Below are 15,213 nucleotides of genomic sequence, written 5' to 3'. Positions count from 1 at the left end.
AGGCACAGCAATAAACCGGGGGAGAACAACTTTATTTCTTCACAATCTGAATAACATCCTCATCTTCAAGGGTGTGGTCCTTACCAACTTTTTGAGGGTTGTGTTTAACAGATGAACCCCAAACCAGTGCACTGAAAGGAGAAGAAAAATCCAATTTAAAAGGCTTAGAAGTATGATATGCAAGCAGCAGAGCAGCAGCTATTTCTGTCACAAAGCTAATACAGAAAGCAATGCTTCAGAGCTATTTTTATTCTTCTGCAAGTACCTGGCTGAGTGGTCTGGGAACCAGGGTACAAGCAGATCAAAACAAAGTATGAAGTTATCCAAAGTACCCAAGGGCACAGGACAATGGCCTGTAATGCTGCATCTACCACTGCTTTCAAATACAAAGGAAAACATTTTCCCCATAAAGGAAATGCATGCAGAAAAGAGTATATAAACATCAAATATAGCAATTGAAGTGTAATTGTCAGAGGTAGAGCAACATTAAAAAAAAAAAATTAAAAATCCTGTTTTCCCTTCAAGTTTACAACAGAATGAAATAACATACCAGGATGCAGACTGTTTTCTATTCTCTATAAATCAGTCTTTTACAATAATACTTACTATTTAAAGTCTTTAATGAGATTTTTGTGGATCTTCATGCAAAAATCCTCCACTGTTGTCTTGCAGTAAGGTAGCACCACAGGAGAGGTGTAGTCTGGGAGCTGCCCCTTGGGTTTGGTGTAGCTGTGACACAGATGGAACAGTCAGTGAACACCAAAACCTCCCTTCCCAACCCATTCCATCAGCCATTTGTGCTGGCAGCCCAGGGGCTGTGCCAAGCTCTGTTATTTCAGGGGTGACAATGGATATGCTGTGAAAGGTTTGGTGTTCCTAAGCTGAAAATGCATCTGGGCAGCCAGTGGGTTCTCCCTTGTAATGCAAAGGTTTCTCACTAGTGAGCTTTCTGTGGGTGCTTAAAAAAAGGTGGAATGGGAATAATAGATGGAAAAAAACATCTACAGTATTATGGTTCTGACTTGTGATTTTTTTTTTTTCTGTGAAAAAAAACCTGATAAAGTTATAGCCCAGATACCCAGACACTAAATCCATTTTGACAACAGATTTCATATTATCACAAGAGAGAAGTAAATTTAAAAGGCTACAATTACTGTATTATGAGTATGAATAGATTAATTCATAAATTCATCCAAAAATGCATTAGAATTGTGATGTAAACCTGGAATAACCTACAGTAAAAATATCTCAAATTCTAGATGATGAATAAGTTCTGTTAAGAGAGCTGAATGCATGACAGACTGAAAAGATAACTACCTCTGGAATTCACAATTTTACACTAAGTTTGACTAAAATTCCATGTTTTCAGGAGTTTTTTTAAGATGTCCTTGTTTAATTCCCCTACAAGTTCAAAACAGCACTTGTGGCTGTCAGACAGCAGACAAGAGGAGCCCAATTTGCACTTTACAAAGCAAACATAATTCAGCTTGTAGAAAACCATCATCAAACTCATTCAATCCATTCTTGAGACCTTTTTCAGTCTCAGCCTTACACTGAACTCCACAAAAGGCAGCAGCTGTGACTCACATTCGTACAAGCTTCAAGTAGTCCCAAATTTTCTCCAGCAGATCATCAAAGTTCCAGCGATGATGAGCAGATATTGGCACACAGTGGGGTACTTTGTAAATAATATCTAGTTCCTCAATGGAAATTTGGTCAATTTTATTTAGGACATAAATGCATGGGATGTAGACCCTGCAAAGAGAAGGACACGGTTACAGCAGCCCGGCAGCAGCACCCTGCTACCTTCCTTGGGAAGAAACAGTCCTTTAAAAAAGCATAAGCTGGCTCAGCTTCTGTGGGAAGCAAGCATGAGGGACAATTCTTTTTTTTTTTGTAATACCAACTGCAGTTGCACCAAAGCCAGAGCCCAGCAGTACCTGTTTCCTTCAACCACGTCGATCAGGTCGTCGGCCGTGGCGTCGCTGCGCAGGGTGACGTCGGCGTTGTGGATTTTATACTCTGCTAAGATGCTCTTCACTGTTTCAGTGTCCAGCTCGCTCTGAGGACACTGAGCACAGACAGGCACAGGATCAGAGAATGGAAGTTTACAGCCAAATCAAGTGTTATAATTCACAGTGCTGTCACCCAGCAACCGCTGCATGTGGATTACGAGAAATAAGGGCTGCGTTTTGAGTTACTGGACTTGACTCTGATTTCATCAAAGCTACTCTGAGGAGAGGGGGAAACAGATTTAAATCCTAAAAGCTTCGTTTTTATTAATGCCCCACTGAGAGCTGCAATCAGACATTTCAGAAGCAGTTTCCTGTCAATCTGGGACTAGCTGCAACACAAACCCACATATCTACCAGTTTAGTGCCCAGATAACTACACATTAGGGACTCAGAGCCCAGAGTTCTGGTTTTTGGTATCTCTGGATATTTCTGTGCTTTTGAAGATTCAGTGGGAAATGGGAAATGGGGAGTAGTCCAGGTTGCAAGGCCCAGAACTCTGAGCAATCTTCTCCAGAAGAATCCTGTAGCTGCCAAGTGAGAGGCAGTTTTTGCACACTCTCCTTTGGACCTCAAACTTTAAAGTGTGGAAAACGACTGAGCCTCTGATTTGGGGGCCAGGAGGTGGTCAGGCTCCAGGAGAGGTGTGGATGGCCTCCAAGGAAAGTAACTGACTGTAGCACAGGACAGCAAGTCACAGCACAGCCTTGTCCCAGGCATACCATCAACTGCAAAGGCCTTTTTCTTCAAGCAATTTGTTTTTTAATTTTGGTTAAAGAAAACTTTCAACTTACTGTGGCTGTAAGGTTAATGCCTCCTTTATCCTTTTTTTTAAAGCCAATATTGGGGGGCTTACTATTCAGACGAATTCCAAATCCCTCCAGTTCATTCTCTATGATTTTCTTGTGGCCAAGGGGTTTCAGCACGTCCAGAACAATCAGAATGAGATTACAGGTTCGAGCAACTACGAACCAGAAAAAGAAAGTCATCTCTCAAAAAAGCACACTGACACAACCTAAGACAACCAAAATCTGGCTCAGTGGACTGGTGACAATAGGAAACCTCTGAAGGCCAGCACGTTGCTTATTTTTAATTTCCAGTGAAGACTTAAGTTTATTGTGCTGTCCAAGTATCACTGACAGACAGACCCTTATATGTTGTAAGAATCACAGAGGTTGGAAAAAATCTTCCTTCCTGTCTGCATTCAGACCCCAGACTGACGATAAAAAGCTGAAGAAATTAAGACAAAAGCCTTGTTGCAAAATTGCAAATGTACTTCCACTGCAGTGCCAACACAGAGCAGGAGCTTGGCAAGTGCACAAAGCCAGAGCTGAAAACAAAACAAAATGAAAGCAGCTACTACTCCTCTGCAGGCAGCTCAAGTCCAGCAAACAATCCAGATTTTAAAGACAGCAGAAACAGTGATTCAACCCTTCCTTCTCCTGTGCTGTGTTAAATGAACCACTGATATGCTGCTGGCTCCAGCTCCAGCTCCAACTCACCTGCAATGACCTGCCGTCCTCTGCCTTTACCATCCTTGGCACCTTCAATAATTCCTGGCAGATCAAGCAGCTGTTTGTTCACAGGAAGGAAAGTACAACATGAGAAAAATATTCTCCTTCATCGACAAAATAAATACTACTTTTACCTTTCTCCTAAACCAGCTGACTCTACTGCAAATCTGAACAGAATTCAACAAGATTGTTTCCCCTTTGGCTCTTATATATTGTATTATCCCATGTACTGGTACAGTGGAACAGATCATCTCATAGAAGGTATAAGAACTACCACAGGAGCTTCTTCCCAGAGCAAAGCGAAAAACAAGGAAAAATTATGGAAATGTTTCCAAGGTATTCTCAAGCACTTTTATGTCACTTCTACCCCATTAATGCCAGGCCACATCACTCAGCCCTCACAGCATCTACAGAGACCATTTACCCTCATAGAGCCAAGGAGATCTCACCTGTATCTTTGCTCCTTTGTATCTGATGACTCCAGGCACAGTGGTCAGTGTGGTGAATTCATATGCTGCCACTTCAGAGTACACACCAGCAAGGTTACTTAGAAGAGTAGATTTCCCCACTGATGGAAAACCCACAAACCCAATTCGGGCATCTCCTGTCTTTGCAACATCAAAACCTGCAAATAAGGAGGCAGAAATATTTGTCCAAACATGGACATTTTTTGTCTTCTAATGTTCTGGACAGCAGTCCTGCTATTATTTTTAATATTGCCTGAGCAAAAGCCAAGTAAGTTTTCCTGCAAGGAGGATGAGGGTGTGAAAGACAGTCACAATCTTTATTTATTACCTTGCACCTTTTTGTCTCTAGAACACTCCATGGCATGTACCTGTCAATAAACTGTTGTCTGAAAGGCTTCCCAGCGGACTAGACTTGACTTTGTAAGTGGAGATTTCCCTTAAGCACTGAGCTTAGACAATTCACACCTTTATATATAAAAACGGGTGGCTGCTGCAAGGTGCTTCTTCATGTAAAAACCTTAAGAATTCTGCAAATACAATACTATATCAGCCAAAATGAGAAGCACTTTCCTTTACACTTCAGGAAGGGCTGCCCTTCACAGTCCTCGGGCCACAGACCCTGGCACAAGTCCTGTACCAGGAACGACAAGAGGGAGAGGAAGGTACACGTTGCTCAGAGAAGCTGGGCACATCCCTGGAGGTGTCCAAGGCCAGGCTGGATGGAGGTCTGAGCAACCTGACTTAGTGAGTGGCATCTCTGCCCATGGCAGGCGGTGGAACGAGATGATCTTTAAGGTCCCTTCCAACCCAAACCATTCCGTGATTCTATGATTATTCAGCAGCCACTCTGACACGACTGAAGCGGACAAGGGCCCCCCCGTTAGATCGATGTCCGTCACACCCCCCGCACTCCGGCAGCTCCCGCGGAGACAACGCACCTTCCCCGGGGCCGCCGCCGCCGCCTCCCTTGGGGGTGATGAGCTCCCGGCGCAGCTTGGCCAAGCGGGCCTTCAGCAGCCCCAGGTGGTGCGCGGTGGCCTTGTTCTTCTGCGTCCGGGCCATCTGCAAGAGAAGAGCACGGCACGGCGGGCTCACACCGGGACGGCTCCGCCGCCCCCGGCCCCGCGCGGCGCCTCACGGCAGGGCCCCGCCACCCCCTCATGGAGCGGCCCCGCGGCCGTTCCCCCCCACCCCGCCCGAGCCCCGCGGCCGGCCCAGCCCGCGGGGAGGCGGGGGCGGTGCGGTACCTCCGCCTCGATCTCAGCGATCTTGGCCAGGGTGCCGCTCATGGTGCGGCCGGTGCGGGCCCGCCCGGGGCCCCCTCAGCGCCGCCGCTCCCCGGCCACCGACCGGCCCCGCGCACGCGCCGCGGCCTCTCGCGAGAGGCGGCGGGAACGCGCCCCGGCGGCGGCGGGCGGGAAAGGAGCCGCGGCGCGCGCACCGCCGGCCTCGCGCGCTGCCCTGAGGGGGTCGGAGCAGCGCCCCCTGCGCCGTGTGCAGAGCTCGCGCTCCCTCACAGAGAGCGGGGCAGTGTGAGGGGAGAGAGTGAGGGGAAAGTGTGAGAGAGACAGAAAGCGAGGGACAGAGTGTGTGAGGGACAGAGAGCGAGGGACAGAGAGTGTGAGGGGACAGAGAGCGAGGGACAGAGAGTGTGAGGGGACAGAGAGCGAGGGACAGAGAGTGTGAGGGACAGAGAGCGAGGGACAGAGAGTGTGAGGGGACAGAGAGCGAGGGACAGAGTGTGTGAGGGGACAGTGTGAGGGGAGAGAGTGTGAGGGACAGAGTGTGAGTGGAGAGAGTGAGAGCCAGAGAGCAAGGGACAGAATATGAGGGACAGTGTGACGGGAGAGAGTGTGAGGGGAAAGTGTGTGAGAGACAGAGTGAGAGACTGTGTGAGGGACAGAGAGTGTGAGGGACAGAGATCCGTGTGTGTGTGATCTGTGTGTGAGAGATCTGTCTGTGACCAGTGAGATCCGTGCGTGTGAAATCTGTATGTGTGACCCGTGTGAGTGTGACCCATGCGTGTGTGATCTGTGTATGAGATCCGTGTCTGTATGAGATCCGTGAGGGTGCCCCGCGTGTGTCGGACCGAGGCGGTCGGTCCGGCCCGAGCCGGGGTGCGGGAGCCCCGCCGGCGGCTCGGGAGCGGTGCCGGCGCGGCTGAGGCGCTCGGCGGTGAGGGACAGCCGGGCTGCGGCGCCGGGAGGAGCCGGCGTGAGGCGATGGGCGCTCGGCTGTTGGAGAGAGAACAGCGTGGAGGGCAGCGGGGGCTCTCGCCGCCCGCGAGGGGAGGAGGCTGTGCCCGGCCCCGCGGTGAACCGGCCCCGGCCCCCCGGTGCCGCAGCTGTGCCCTTGCCAGGTGTGTAACTGTGACACCCCGCGCCCCGCAGCGCTGCCGAGCCGGGCGGCGCTGCCGCACTGCCTGCGGCGGAGCCTCCGGAGCTGCTGCTTTGTCAAACCAGCGCTGGAGCGTTCTCACGGCTCCCTCAGCCCAGCCCTGGCCGTACCGCTTTGCCCCAGGCACATCTGTAGCTGTCCGCTGGATGCGGGCTAATTAAATAGAGAAAGGATTTTTTTTTTTTAATGGCCCCTTCAAGCTTTAAAGAGCCAAGTATTTCCAGCTTTTGATAATATCACAAGAAGCCAAACAATTGGATTTCGAATATAAAGTATTTTTGTAACATAAGGAAATACATTTTTATCAGTGTTCAGGATTTTGGTCTCCAAGTTTGTTTCCCTGTCGTATTATGTCTGAATTGGAATATTTACAGAAACGTTTTTCTCCATAAATCAATATTCTTTCCAGGAAAGATCTTCTGTCTCAATTTATTGCAAAGTCTGTTTCTATACAATGTACCTAAATGCAAACGTGCTTTTTAAACACAAATACACTTTCCTGGGCCCATGCTGTGAGAAGTGACACTTGCAGAACCACCTGCCACATCTTCAGACAGGATTCTGAGTACCACACAATTGGCAAAATTTAACAAGCCTTATAGCAGTTTTGGTAGCAGAATTGTTATAGAATCATTAAATCTTCTTTAACTTACAGTGAAAAGAAAAAAAAGTGCTAGAGCAATGAGAACAAAACTGCTATTTGCTGCCTCTTTCTGCCTCTGCATTTCTCTGCTTGTCTCATCTTAATCGAAAAATCAGCCTTTATTGTCATAAACTCTTTATAGTAGGAACTGTCATTAATATAAGCTTATAGAGAGCTTACTAAAATAGAATCTCAAATGAAATGGGATTACTATTCCTGGTAATGTTAGCTCAGCTAAGCTAGGGTAAATATAAATGCACCTACCACTGTATATTTGTTCATGGTTTTCTAATTATTCCTTATGAACAATATCCTTTTCCAACATGGGACATAGATTTGACCCTGGTATAAATTTTTTCCTACTTACTTCAGATGGAGTTGGACTTGTTTATGCCTCAGCTGAATTCAGCCATATAATCAGTCCACATTTGTGGTCCTTTTTAGTAAAAGGGAAAATGCTGAAGAAAACACAGATTCTGAGTGCTCAAACAGGGTTTAAGACCATCCCTCTTTCTGCAGGAGATGATGGTTAACTTCAGAACTTGTTGCTAGAAACAACATCAGTTGTTCTTGAAAACTCACTCCAAATCTCACATATTGAATGTAACTAACATTTTTTTTCCAAGTGTGGACTGAATGAAAAAAGTTGTCAACAAAATATATGGTTTGAAAACTTAGTTACAGGGGAGTTTTTTGCTTTCCTGGTTTAGGAATTCATAGTGTTCTTAATGCACAACTGCTCAGTCTGTGCTCTTATATCCTTTTTTACAAGAAGTTACTGAAGAAAAGGTCCTATAAGGAATTTAGGCATCTAAAAACTTATTTCAGTGTTGAGTATTTCCCTTAATTACTTGAAGGGAATAAGATTTTAATTAATAAAGATAATTAGTCTGATTTTTGGTAGCCAAATGAACATTTTCTAATTGGTTAGGATATTTAAAGTAGTTCATACTAGTTTACAACAGCACCATCTTTTAAGCTTTGGAAAGTCTTGTTCAGTATAGATTGGTCCCAGGTTGTGAACAGAGTGACATTATTTTTATTTATTGTGATGACTGTTGTGAGTTTTTTAATATAAAGGTGTTTTATGTGATGTGGTGCTTGGAGAACAGGCTGATTATGACCATGGGAAATAAGGTGTGACAGCTGGGAAGGTGACTGAAGGGTGGGTGACTGGGAATGGATAAGTGAGGTCCTCTGAGGACAGCAATCCAAATTAGAAAATGGAGTGCAAATGATAAAAGCTTATTAGAGAAAAAGAAAAAAAATAGTCAGTCAGAGAAGAGAAAAATCAAGGAAAATATTAATAGAAAATTGGATATAATGTCAGGAGAGGAAAAAGCCCCCAGTGGAACCTGAGAGAAAATGAAAGGAGATACAAGAGACTGAGATCTGCTTGAAAGGTTAATTGAGCTTTCTAGTGGGCACTGATGGAAGATGGAGTATGTGAATTGCCATTTTTTTTATTAAAACATATATATGTTTTTTAAATGGAGCTAATTCCATTTAGGAAATCTAGATGAAGTGCAACAGGGGCTATACTTGCAAAGGCTGTCAACTTGCCCAACAGTCCATTTCTCTGGTGACCACCTGCCTGTTGTGTCAGACAACACAGAATGAAGGCTCAGACCTGGAGAAAAACCCAGACATGATTTAGTAGCATATGAAGGGCTAACTGATGAACTGGCAGGCTATAACTCCAGCACTTTTCTAATAATATTCTTAATAAGATAAGGAAAGCAATATTCTAAAGCGTGTTGAGCAAGTGCAGAAAGACTCTGTCTGACATAAAGGCTGTCTCATCAAACAATTAAGGACCACGACACAGTATGGAATCAGTGGTTAGGAAGAACCAGGAGTGTTTGTTTCAGCAAGCTCCAGTGACAGGAATGTGACTGACATGGCACATCCCTCAGCAGCAAGATTGGAATGATGGAGGGCTAGAAAAAAAGGGGCTTCAGAAATTCATATTCTCCACGCTGCAGTCCTGCTGACACTGATTCTGAGCAAGTCATTTCCTTTACTTGTGCCTCAGTTTTATTTTTGCACAACAGGAATGTGCAGTTGCCGCAGAATAATTGAAACTTTGATGTTTCCATAGCACTGCCCTGCGAGGATGATAACTGGAGCTCACTTCAATAGCAGAGCTGAGTAGTGGGAGAAAGCATTCAGTGGGTTTTCTGTCAAACTACCAATTTTAAATAGGCTGCTTCATTATGGGTCAGATTCTGAATTTCTTTCCAAAATGAGTATTTTAGCTTGAGTAGAGTTTTACTTACGTGAGATGGTGAGATGCAAGCTAAGTATATTGAGAAGAGGCTTGCAAGTCTTTTGGATAACCATGTAAAATTTAACACTGTAAAATACATGGTAAATGCTGTAAGTATGAAATTAATTGTGATAACTTGTTTATGCTTCATTAAAATCACATAAAGACCTTTCTTAAAAATAAGTAGTGTGTGCTCACCGAGTTAAGTATTTTTAAATTCTTTTTTTTTTCATATTTTATGTTCTAATAAATAATTCAAATACCTGTGGATATCAAGTTTATTCACAGTGCTCTGAGAAAGTCATTTTAGCCAAAGAGCCACTCTGGTAGTACAGCACTTGTGGGTTTGGTAATTCACCTTATGCCAGAGGCTGCAGACTATGCTGGCAAACAGCTGATTGTGGCTGTGTGTTTGTGGGCTTGCTGGGGACTGCATTTCTAGCTTATGGGGGGGTGATTTCTGCAGGATTTCAAAAAGTGGGAGGGAGGTGACAGGGAGGAAATGAAATCATGACTGTAGGTGAAACAAGGCTCTTGAAATTTCATATCCTCTCAGAAATTATCACCAGCCCAGTGAAAAATAACTGTATCAAATGATAACTGTGACCTGAGTACTTATGGTTTTAAGAATTATGGCTATGGGACCGTAATCATCCTGCCAGAGTTCCCTCATGAAAAAAAGGGTAACTGCAAGTTAAGGCATGTAGAGAATCAGTTAAAGTGATTTTTCTGGTTTGGTTTTTTTTTCCTTTTGCAGTTTTTACAATTTGGCAAATTTACCCCTTTTTTCCCCTATTAATTGTACTTTGATTTGAGAGCTGGCTGCTAGTTACCCATATTAATGTATTTCAGGGGAAAACTGATCATGCTGAAGAGAAGACAAACCTGTAATGAGCTGACTAAGGACCAGCCTTACACCCATCTGGAAGAAAGAGATTTTGAGAATCTGCAATGAAAAGGTAAGACTTTTTATACCTGCAGTACTGAATCTTCAGTGGAAGCATAATACTGATTGTCTGAGGTGAAGTTGATACAATTCATATCTTAATTAACCCTTGAGGCAATCGAGAAAATCGTTTATCTTTTGAAGGTTGTAAAACCTACAGATATATCCATTCTTAGTTGTTTTCCTGGATGAACTTTTTTATGCCAGTTTATTTGGCATCTATGGAGAAGTTGTCCTTCTGGGGAGAGCACAGGAGTTTGGCTATTGATCTGTAAATACCAAACCTTGCACATTTGGGACTGTATTGCAATGTATGTTTTACATAAGAAACTTGTCTGTCAGGTTTGCTCAGCCAGGCACGGATGTCTAATTCATGGGGAGTCAGCCAGACTGAATCCTAGGTTGTATTTCCATTTTGACCAGATCCCTAATGTGGCAAGTTTGTTTTCAATAGCTCAGGTTGCATTGGTTCCAGGCAGTCTAGAACAAGTTAAACTGGGCAGAGTGAAGAAATGAGGGGAACAAAAGGGAGATTAAGTATCAAAGGTTGGCTTCCAAGACTGTGTTAAATTAGTTTAACAACACAAAGTTCTGCAGTTTAGCATCAGCTCCCCAGACTTTGTTGTGGACTGTCGTGCAACAGATGGACTACACAGCACATGAGTACAGTGATCAAAAAGAGGAAAAACAAACAGTGCAGTTTTCCTTTTTTAAGTAACTCTTTCTGCATACTTTCCACAGCATCATAGACCTCCCTGTTGCTGTTGGGTTTGTGAGGGTGCTGGGTATTTTTAAACAAGAGGTTTTGTCTGCTTTTAGAGGAGAAAGCTGACAAATCACTAACCCACGTCTGGGTTACAGAGGACACTGAGCTGTCTCCAAGTCTGAGAATCCTTGCTGCTAGGGTTGGCACTCTCATGGGATGATTCCCAATAAAAAACTGAGCAAGCTTTAAAAACTAAATTTAAGTAATCATCAACCTAGTAGGTAATGAATGCTGAATTAATTGCTTGTTAGATCAGTAGCAGTTAATTAAAATACCAGTGAAAGCTCAGAAAAACTGATAGCTACCCACTGAAATCACAAGTGTGCCTTGAAATACACAATGTTGTGTGTTTTTGTGGAACACACATAGAAAGGAAATGGTTCATATGACTGATTAGCTGGCACAAGTGCTATGCACAAATGTCTCTGCTAATATTATAATCCATGTGAAATAGTGACTAACCTTCTTAAAGAGTATAATAATGGGACTATTCTGAAAAATTTCAGTAGCCACAAGACCTACACAGATTCATGAGCAAAGAGTGTTGAACAAATAGATAGGTATGAGTCAGCTCTAATTAACATATACCCAAATATGTTTGAATGGATTTGACTGCAAGAGTCTTTTGTTCCCTCCTATATTTGCACACCAGTTTAAGGTCTGCACTCCTGAGTAAGGCCAGTAGCAATTGATCTGCAGTGGAGCGAGCAGTGTACAGTGTGCAGTCCCAAATGGTACACACATGTTCAGAGCACAGGAGGATTATTAATACTATTGAAATACCAATCAAAGTGCTTCAGCAGGCACCAGGCAGCTGCAAAACATTTAGGCATTTAGGGACAGCTCAGGAATTCCCATGAGCAGAAGTGAGACAGGAAATAGTGAGAAGCTGAATAAAGTAGCTGAGGAAAATGCCTTTATTTAAAAGGGAGATGAATTCAAAAGAAGTTCAGCATATCCAAGCGCAGAAGTCAGAGAAAATAGATTAGGAATAATCTGAAAAGGGGAAGAAATCCTATATACTTTTCAGTAGAATTGAAATTTTATACTTTCTTAAACATCATCTGGAACTTTGTCTTCAAACAGTAGCTAGCCAGTTGTGATGGTAAATGAATTCAAAGGTAATAATTCCTGTCTGCCTATATGGTTATACATGGAGAAATGCCATTTAGCCATCACATTAAACTTAGGGAACTTCACCCTACAAGTCTGTTTATAGTGATGAGCCAAATTTTGTCTCAGTGTGGCACAAACTGTTTATTTGCAGAAGAAATTTGGCTATGTTATAACAAACACTAGAGTTGAATGGCTACTTTGATAGTCTCATATTCTGAGATGGGGTGAGTTTGGGACCAGAAACTGCTGTAAGGAGTGGTCCTTTAAATGTGTTGGTGGAGCCATAGGGAGCAGGAGGTCGGAGTAATAATGCTGAAAGTGCTACCAGGAGTCAGTACTCTGCCATGGCAGAGCACTGAGGAGCCAAGGCAAAGGCTGTGATTCCCTGGGAGTGCAAGGTGCTGGGGGTCACCCTGAACGAGCATCCAGCAACTGCCCTGAGTATGAGCTCCCAGAGTGCTGATCTGACATCCTCGGGGCAAGTGTGAGTGGGTCCCTTCCCAAGAAACAGCAATGCTTTGGGGTTTTTTTAACTTCTACCTAGAGAAACAGGCAGGGTGTGTTGGATGGTGCCTTTTAAACAGGAGGGCTGGAAGCTGAAACCAGAACATTCCGTGGCAACTGGAGAAAGTTCTGAGGAGAGTGCAGTGAGAGCGGCAGGACCCCCCCCTCCCCCTGCCTGGAGGAGAGACAAAGAACAGGCGAGGAGGGAACTGAAATAGGAAGCAGGAACCATGTTAGGAGGCTGGGGGCTAAAAGAAAGCAAATTAATAAACCACTGGGGGAAAGGAGCACAACTGCCCAAAGCCACTAAGAAAGATAAGCAAATTCCAGATTCTTTAAGTGCTCCGTGTGTGTGTGTGTGTGTGTGTGTGTGTGTGTGTGCAGCCTGGCTGGTGTGTTAAACATAATCATCTTCGTCACTGCAGCGAGAACTACTCCTGTGTCTGCACACAGACTTACAGAATATGAGCACTGTTATCTATTTAATGTGGTGTATTTAAGCTGGGTTTGTCAGCATTGCTACCGCTCAGCCCAAAATTTCTAAAAATACACATTCATATCAGGGTGTGTGCACACATAGTACAGGAATAAAAAGCTTCTGGTAATATTCTGCCTACAGTGGGGACAAACAGTTGCTATCAAAAGCAGGGGAAATCTGGAGCACAGGCTGAGGGCACTGTGTGGCCTTAAGTGTTAATGTAATATTTTGGAAGTTGGAAGCTTGGTGCGCTCATTTGCACATCAGTACCCAGAATGCTTTTTCAGTTCCACCACTATTTAATTCAAGTGCTGGGTTTGAGCTTTTGGAAGACTCTGTAGTTTGTGATGCCCTCACATGTGCCAAGTTCAGTATTTTCCACAGAATAGTTTAAGTGACGATATTAGACCGTGTGAATAGGTGGTCCAAGGATTCTTAATTAGGCTTGATGTTACAAATGCAAAAAAGTGCCCTCGAACACTTCTCCCCCCCCCAAGCGTTGTCTTTAACAAAACAAAGAACTCTGTTTTGGGAACGTGTGTGTTTGTTGGATGGGGGAGATACTTCTTCAAAACTCGGGGAAAAATTCTTCAATGAGACAGAAAGCAGATTTCAGCTGCAAATGAGTAATGATGATGATGATGTTGGAACAGCAGCTCTTTCATAGAGAGACCTCGAGCCCACAGAGAAGATTCAGCACTAGGACAGTCCAGGCAACCCGGGGCGGTGATTTCGGCGGTGCATTCGGAGTGTTTAACCCGGGCCCGGGGAAGGGTAACTCGCGGGAGCGGGAGCCCCGCCGCGCTGGGCGTGGGGCGCCGTGGGAACCCCGGGAGCGCGGGGCCGTGCGGGGCAGCGGAGTGTCCCCAACATGGAGGCACTCGGGGCTGCCAAGTGCCCGTGCCTCCCGCAGCCCCCGGCCCGCGGGTACCGTCCCTCCCAACAGCTCCCGAGGGGAGGGCATTTTTGCACTGGAAGAATTCCCGCTGTACCCCTTCCCTCCCCCACAATGCCGGCGCCTCGCTCTTCCAGCGAGGCTGAGAGTTGATCGTGGTACGGGGGGTGGGGGTGAGAAATGCAATGAAAGACCGGGGGGAAGCCAGCCTGCTCAGCAGCCCCTGGCCCCTCTGGGATCGGCTCTCCTCGGGCGAGCCGAGGAGGTGGGGGCCGCTCTGCGCCTCTGCAGCTCCGGGAGGGTTTGCATTGGACGATTCGCGCCTGGGGAGGGGGGGAGGTTGCCTGCAGCCCCCCCGCCGGCCCCTCCTCCTCTCCCCGGCGGGAGGGGGGCCTGGGGGGCGAGCTGCAGCCCGGATATTTGGGGGAGGGGGCGAGCGCAGCCCCGCCACCCCCGTGTGCCGCGGGCGGGGGCCTCGCTGCCGGCTCGGCATTGGAGGATCGGTGCTGGGGAAGGGGGAGACTGCAGCCCCCAGCCCCCGCGGGCGGGCGGGGTGGGGGCCGGCCTGCTGGCTCTGGCTGCTCTTGCATTGGCGGATGCGGGGAGGGAGGGGGGCAGGAAGCGGGGGGGCAGGGGGGAGCCCGAGTGGCTGGAGGGGGGGTCTCTATGAATAGGGTGGGGGTCTTCTCGTCCAAAGAAGAGAGGAAAGTTTGCGGCGCCGGTGGTGAGGGTGCGGCGAAGCGGGCGGGGCCCGGACCGGAGCCGGCGGCGGCGGCGCTCGGTCGGGGAGCAGGAGCCGGGGGGCCCCCGCTGGATTTTTGTAGGGGGGGTGGTATCGCCCCCTCCTTCTCCTCCCCCCAGGGGTGAAAGTGCAAGAGGAAGTGCAGCCGCTGCCATCTTTCCTCCGCTCCAAACACACAGGGACGGACGGAGCCGGCAGCCCGGAGCCGCCGCCGGACCCCCCGTCCCTCCCGGCCGCCGCCGCCGCCGCCGCCGCGCGCGCCCCTTCCCGCGGCGGCCCCGCGGCCGCAGCGCCTCGTGGCGGCCGGGCCCGGGCGGGGCTCGCGCGGCCGCGCGCGCGCCTCGGCCGCCCGAGCCTTTTGTCTCGCCCCCCCCGCGCCGCGCGAGCCCCTCGCGCCGTGCAGGGAGCGCCGCGCGCGCGCCGCCGCCGGCCCGGGCAGGGGCGGGGAACGAGCAGGAGGAGGC

The 15,213-nt window shown here is 47.0% G+C and overlaps 1 protein-coding gene across 1 annotated transcript; it reads right to left on the bottom strand.

The window, feature by feature from the left end:
* Nucleotides 1-11: 11 nt before the first annotated feature.
* Nucleotides 12-5,380, bottom strand: DRG1 (developmentally regulated GTP binding protein 1). The gene is made up of 9 exons (XM_064675477.1): nucleotides 5,241-5,380; nucleotides 4,932-5,055; nucleotides 3,976-4,151; nucleotides 3,515-3,584; nucleotides 2,807-2,976; nucleotides 1,941-2,071; nucleotides 1,588-1,755; nucleotides 607-729; nucleotides 12-131 (listed from the first exon to the last, which is right to left on the bottom strand). Exons 1-9 carry the CDS (start codon nucleotides 5,280-5,282, stop codon nucleotides 32-34), a joined length of 1,104 nt encoding a protein of 367 aa, XP_064531547.1. The 5' UTR covers nucleotides 5,283-5,380; the 3' UTR covers nucleotides 12-31.
* Between the last annotated feature and the right edge of the window lie 9,833 nt (nucleotides 5,381-15,213).

This window comes from Pseudopipra pipra, chromosome 18, assembly GCF_036250125.1.
Source record: "Pseudopipra pipra isolate bDixPip1 chromosome 18, bDixPip1.hap1, whole genome shotgun sequence".
NCBI classification, from domain to species: Eukaryota; Metazoa; Chordata; class Aves; order Passeriformes; family Pipridae; genus Pseudopipra; species Pseudopipra pipra.
This window is presented reverse-complemented; position numbering and strand designations above follow the sequence as displayed.

What these genes read in the sequence shown, in the direction of transcription:
- DRG1 (XM_064675477.1), bottom strand. Translation starts at nt 5,282, where the DNA reads ATGAGCGGCACCCTGGCCAAGATCGCTGAGATCGAGGCGGAG. An exon ending in GCATTAACCTTACAGCCACA is followed by an intron (nt 2,072 to 2,806) that starts GTAAGTTGAAAG and finishes GTCTGTGCTCAG; the next exon opens with TGTCCTCAGAGCGAGCTGGA. An exon ending in TACTTGAAGCTTGTACGAAT is followed by an intron (nt 730 to 1,587) that starts GTGAGTCACAGC and finishes TCTGTGTCACAG; the next exon opens with CTACACCAAACCCAAGGGGC.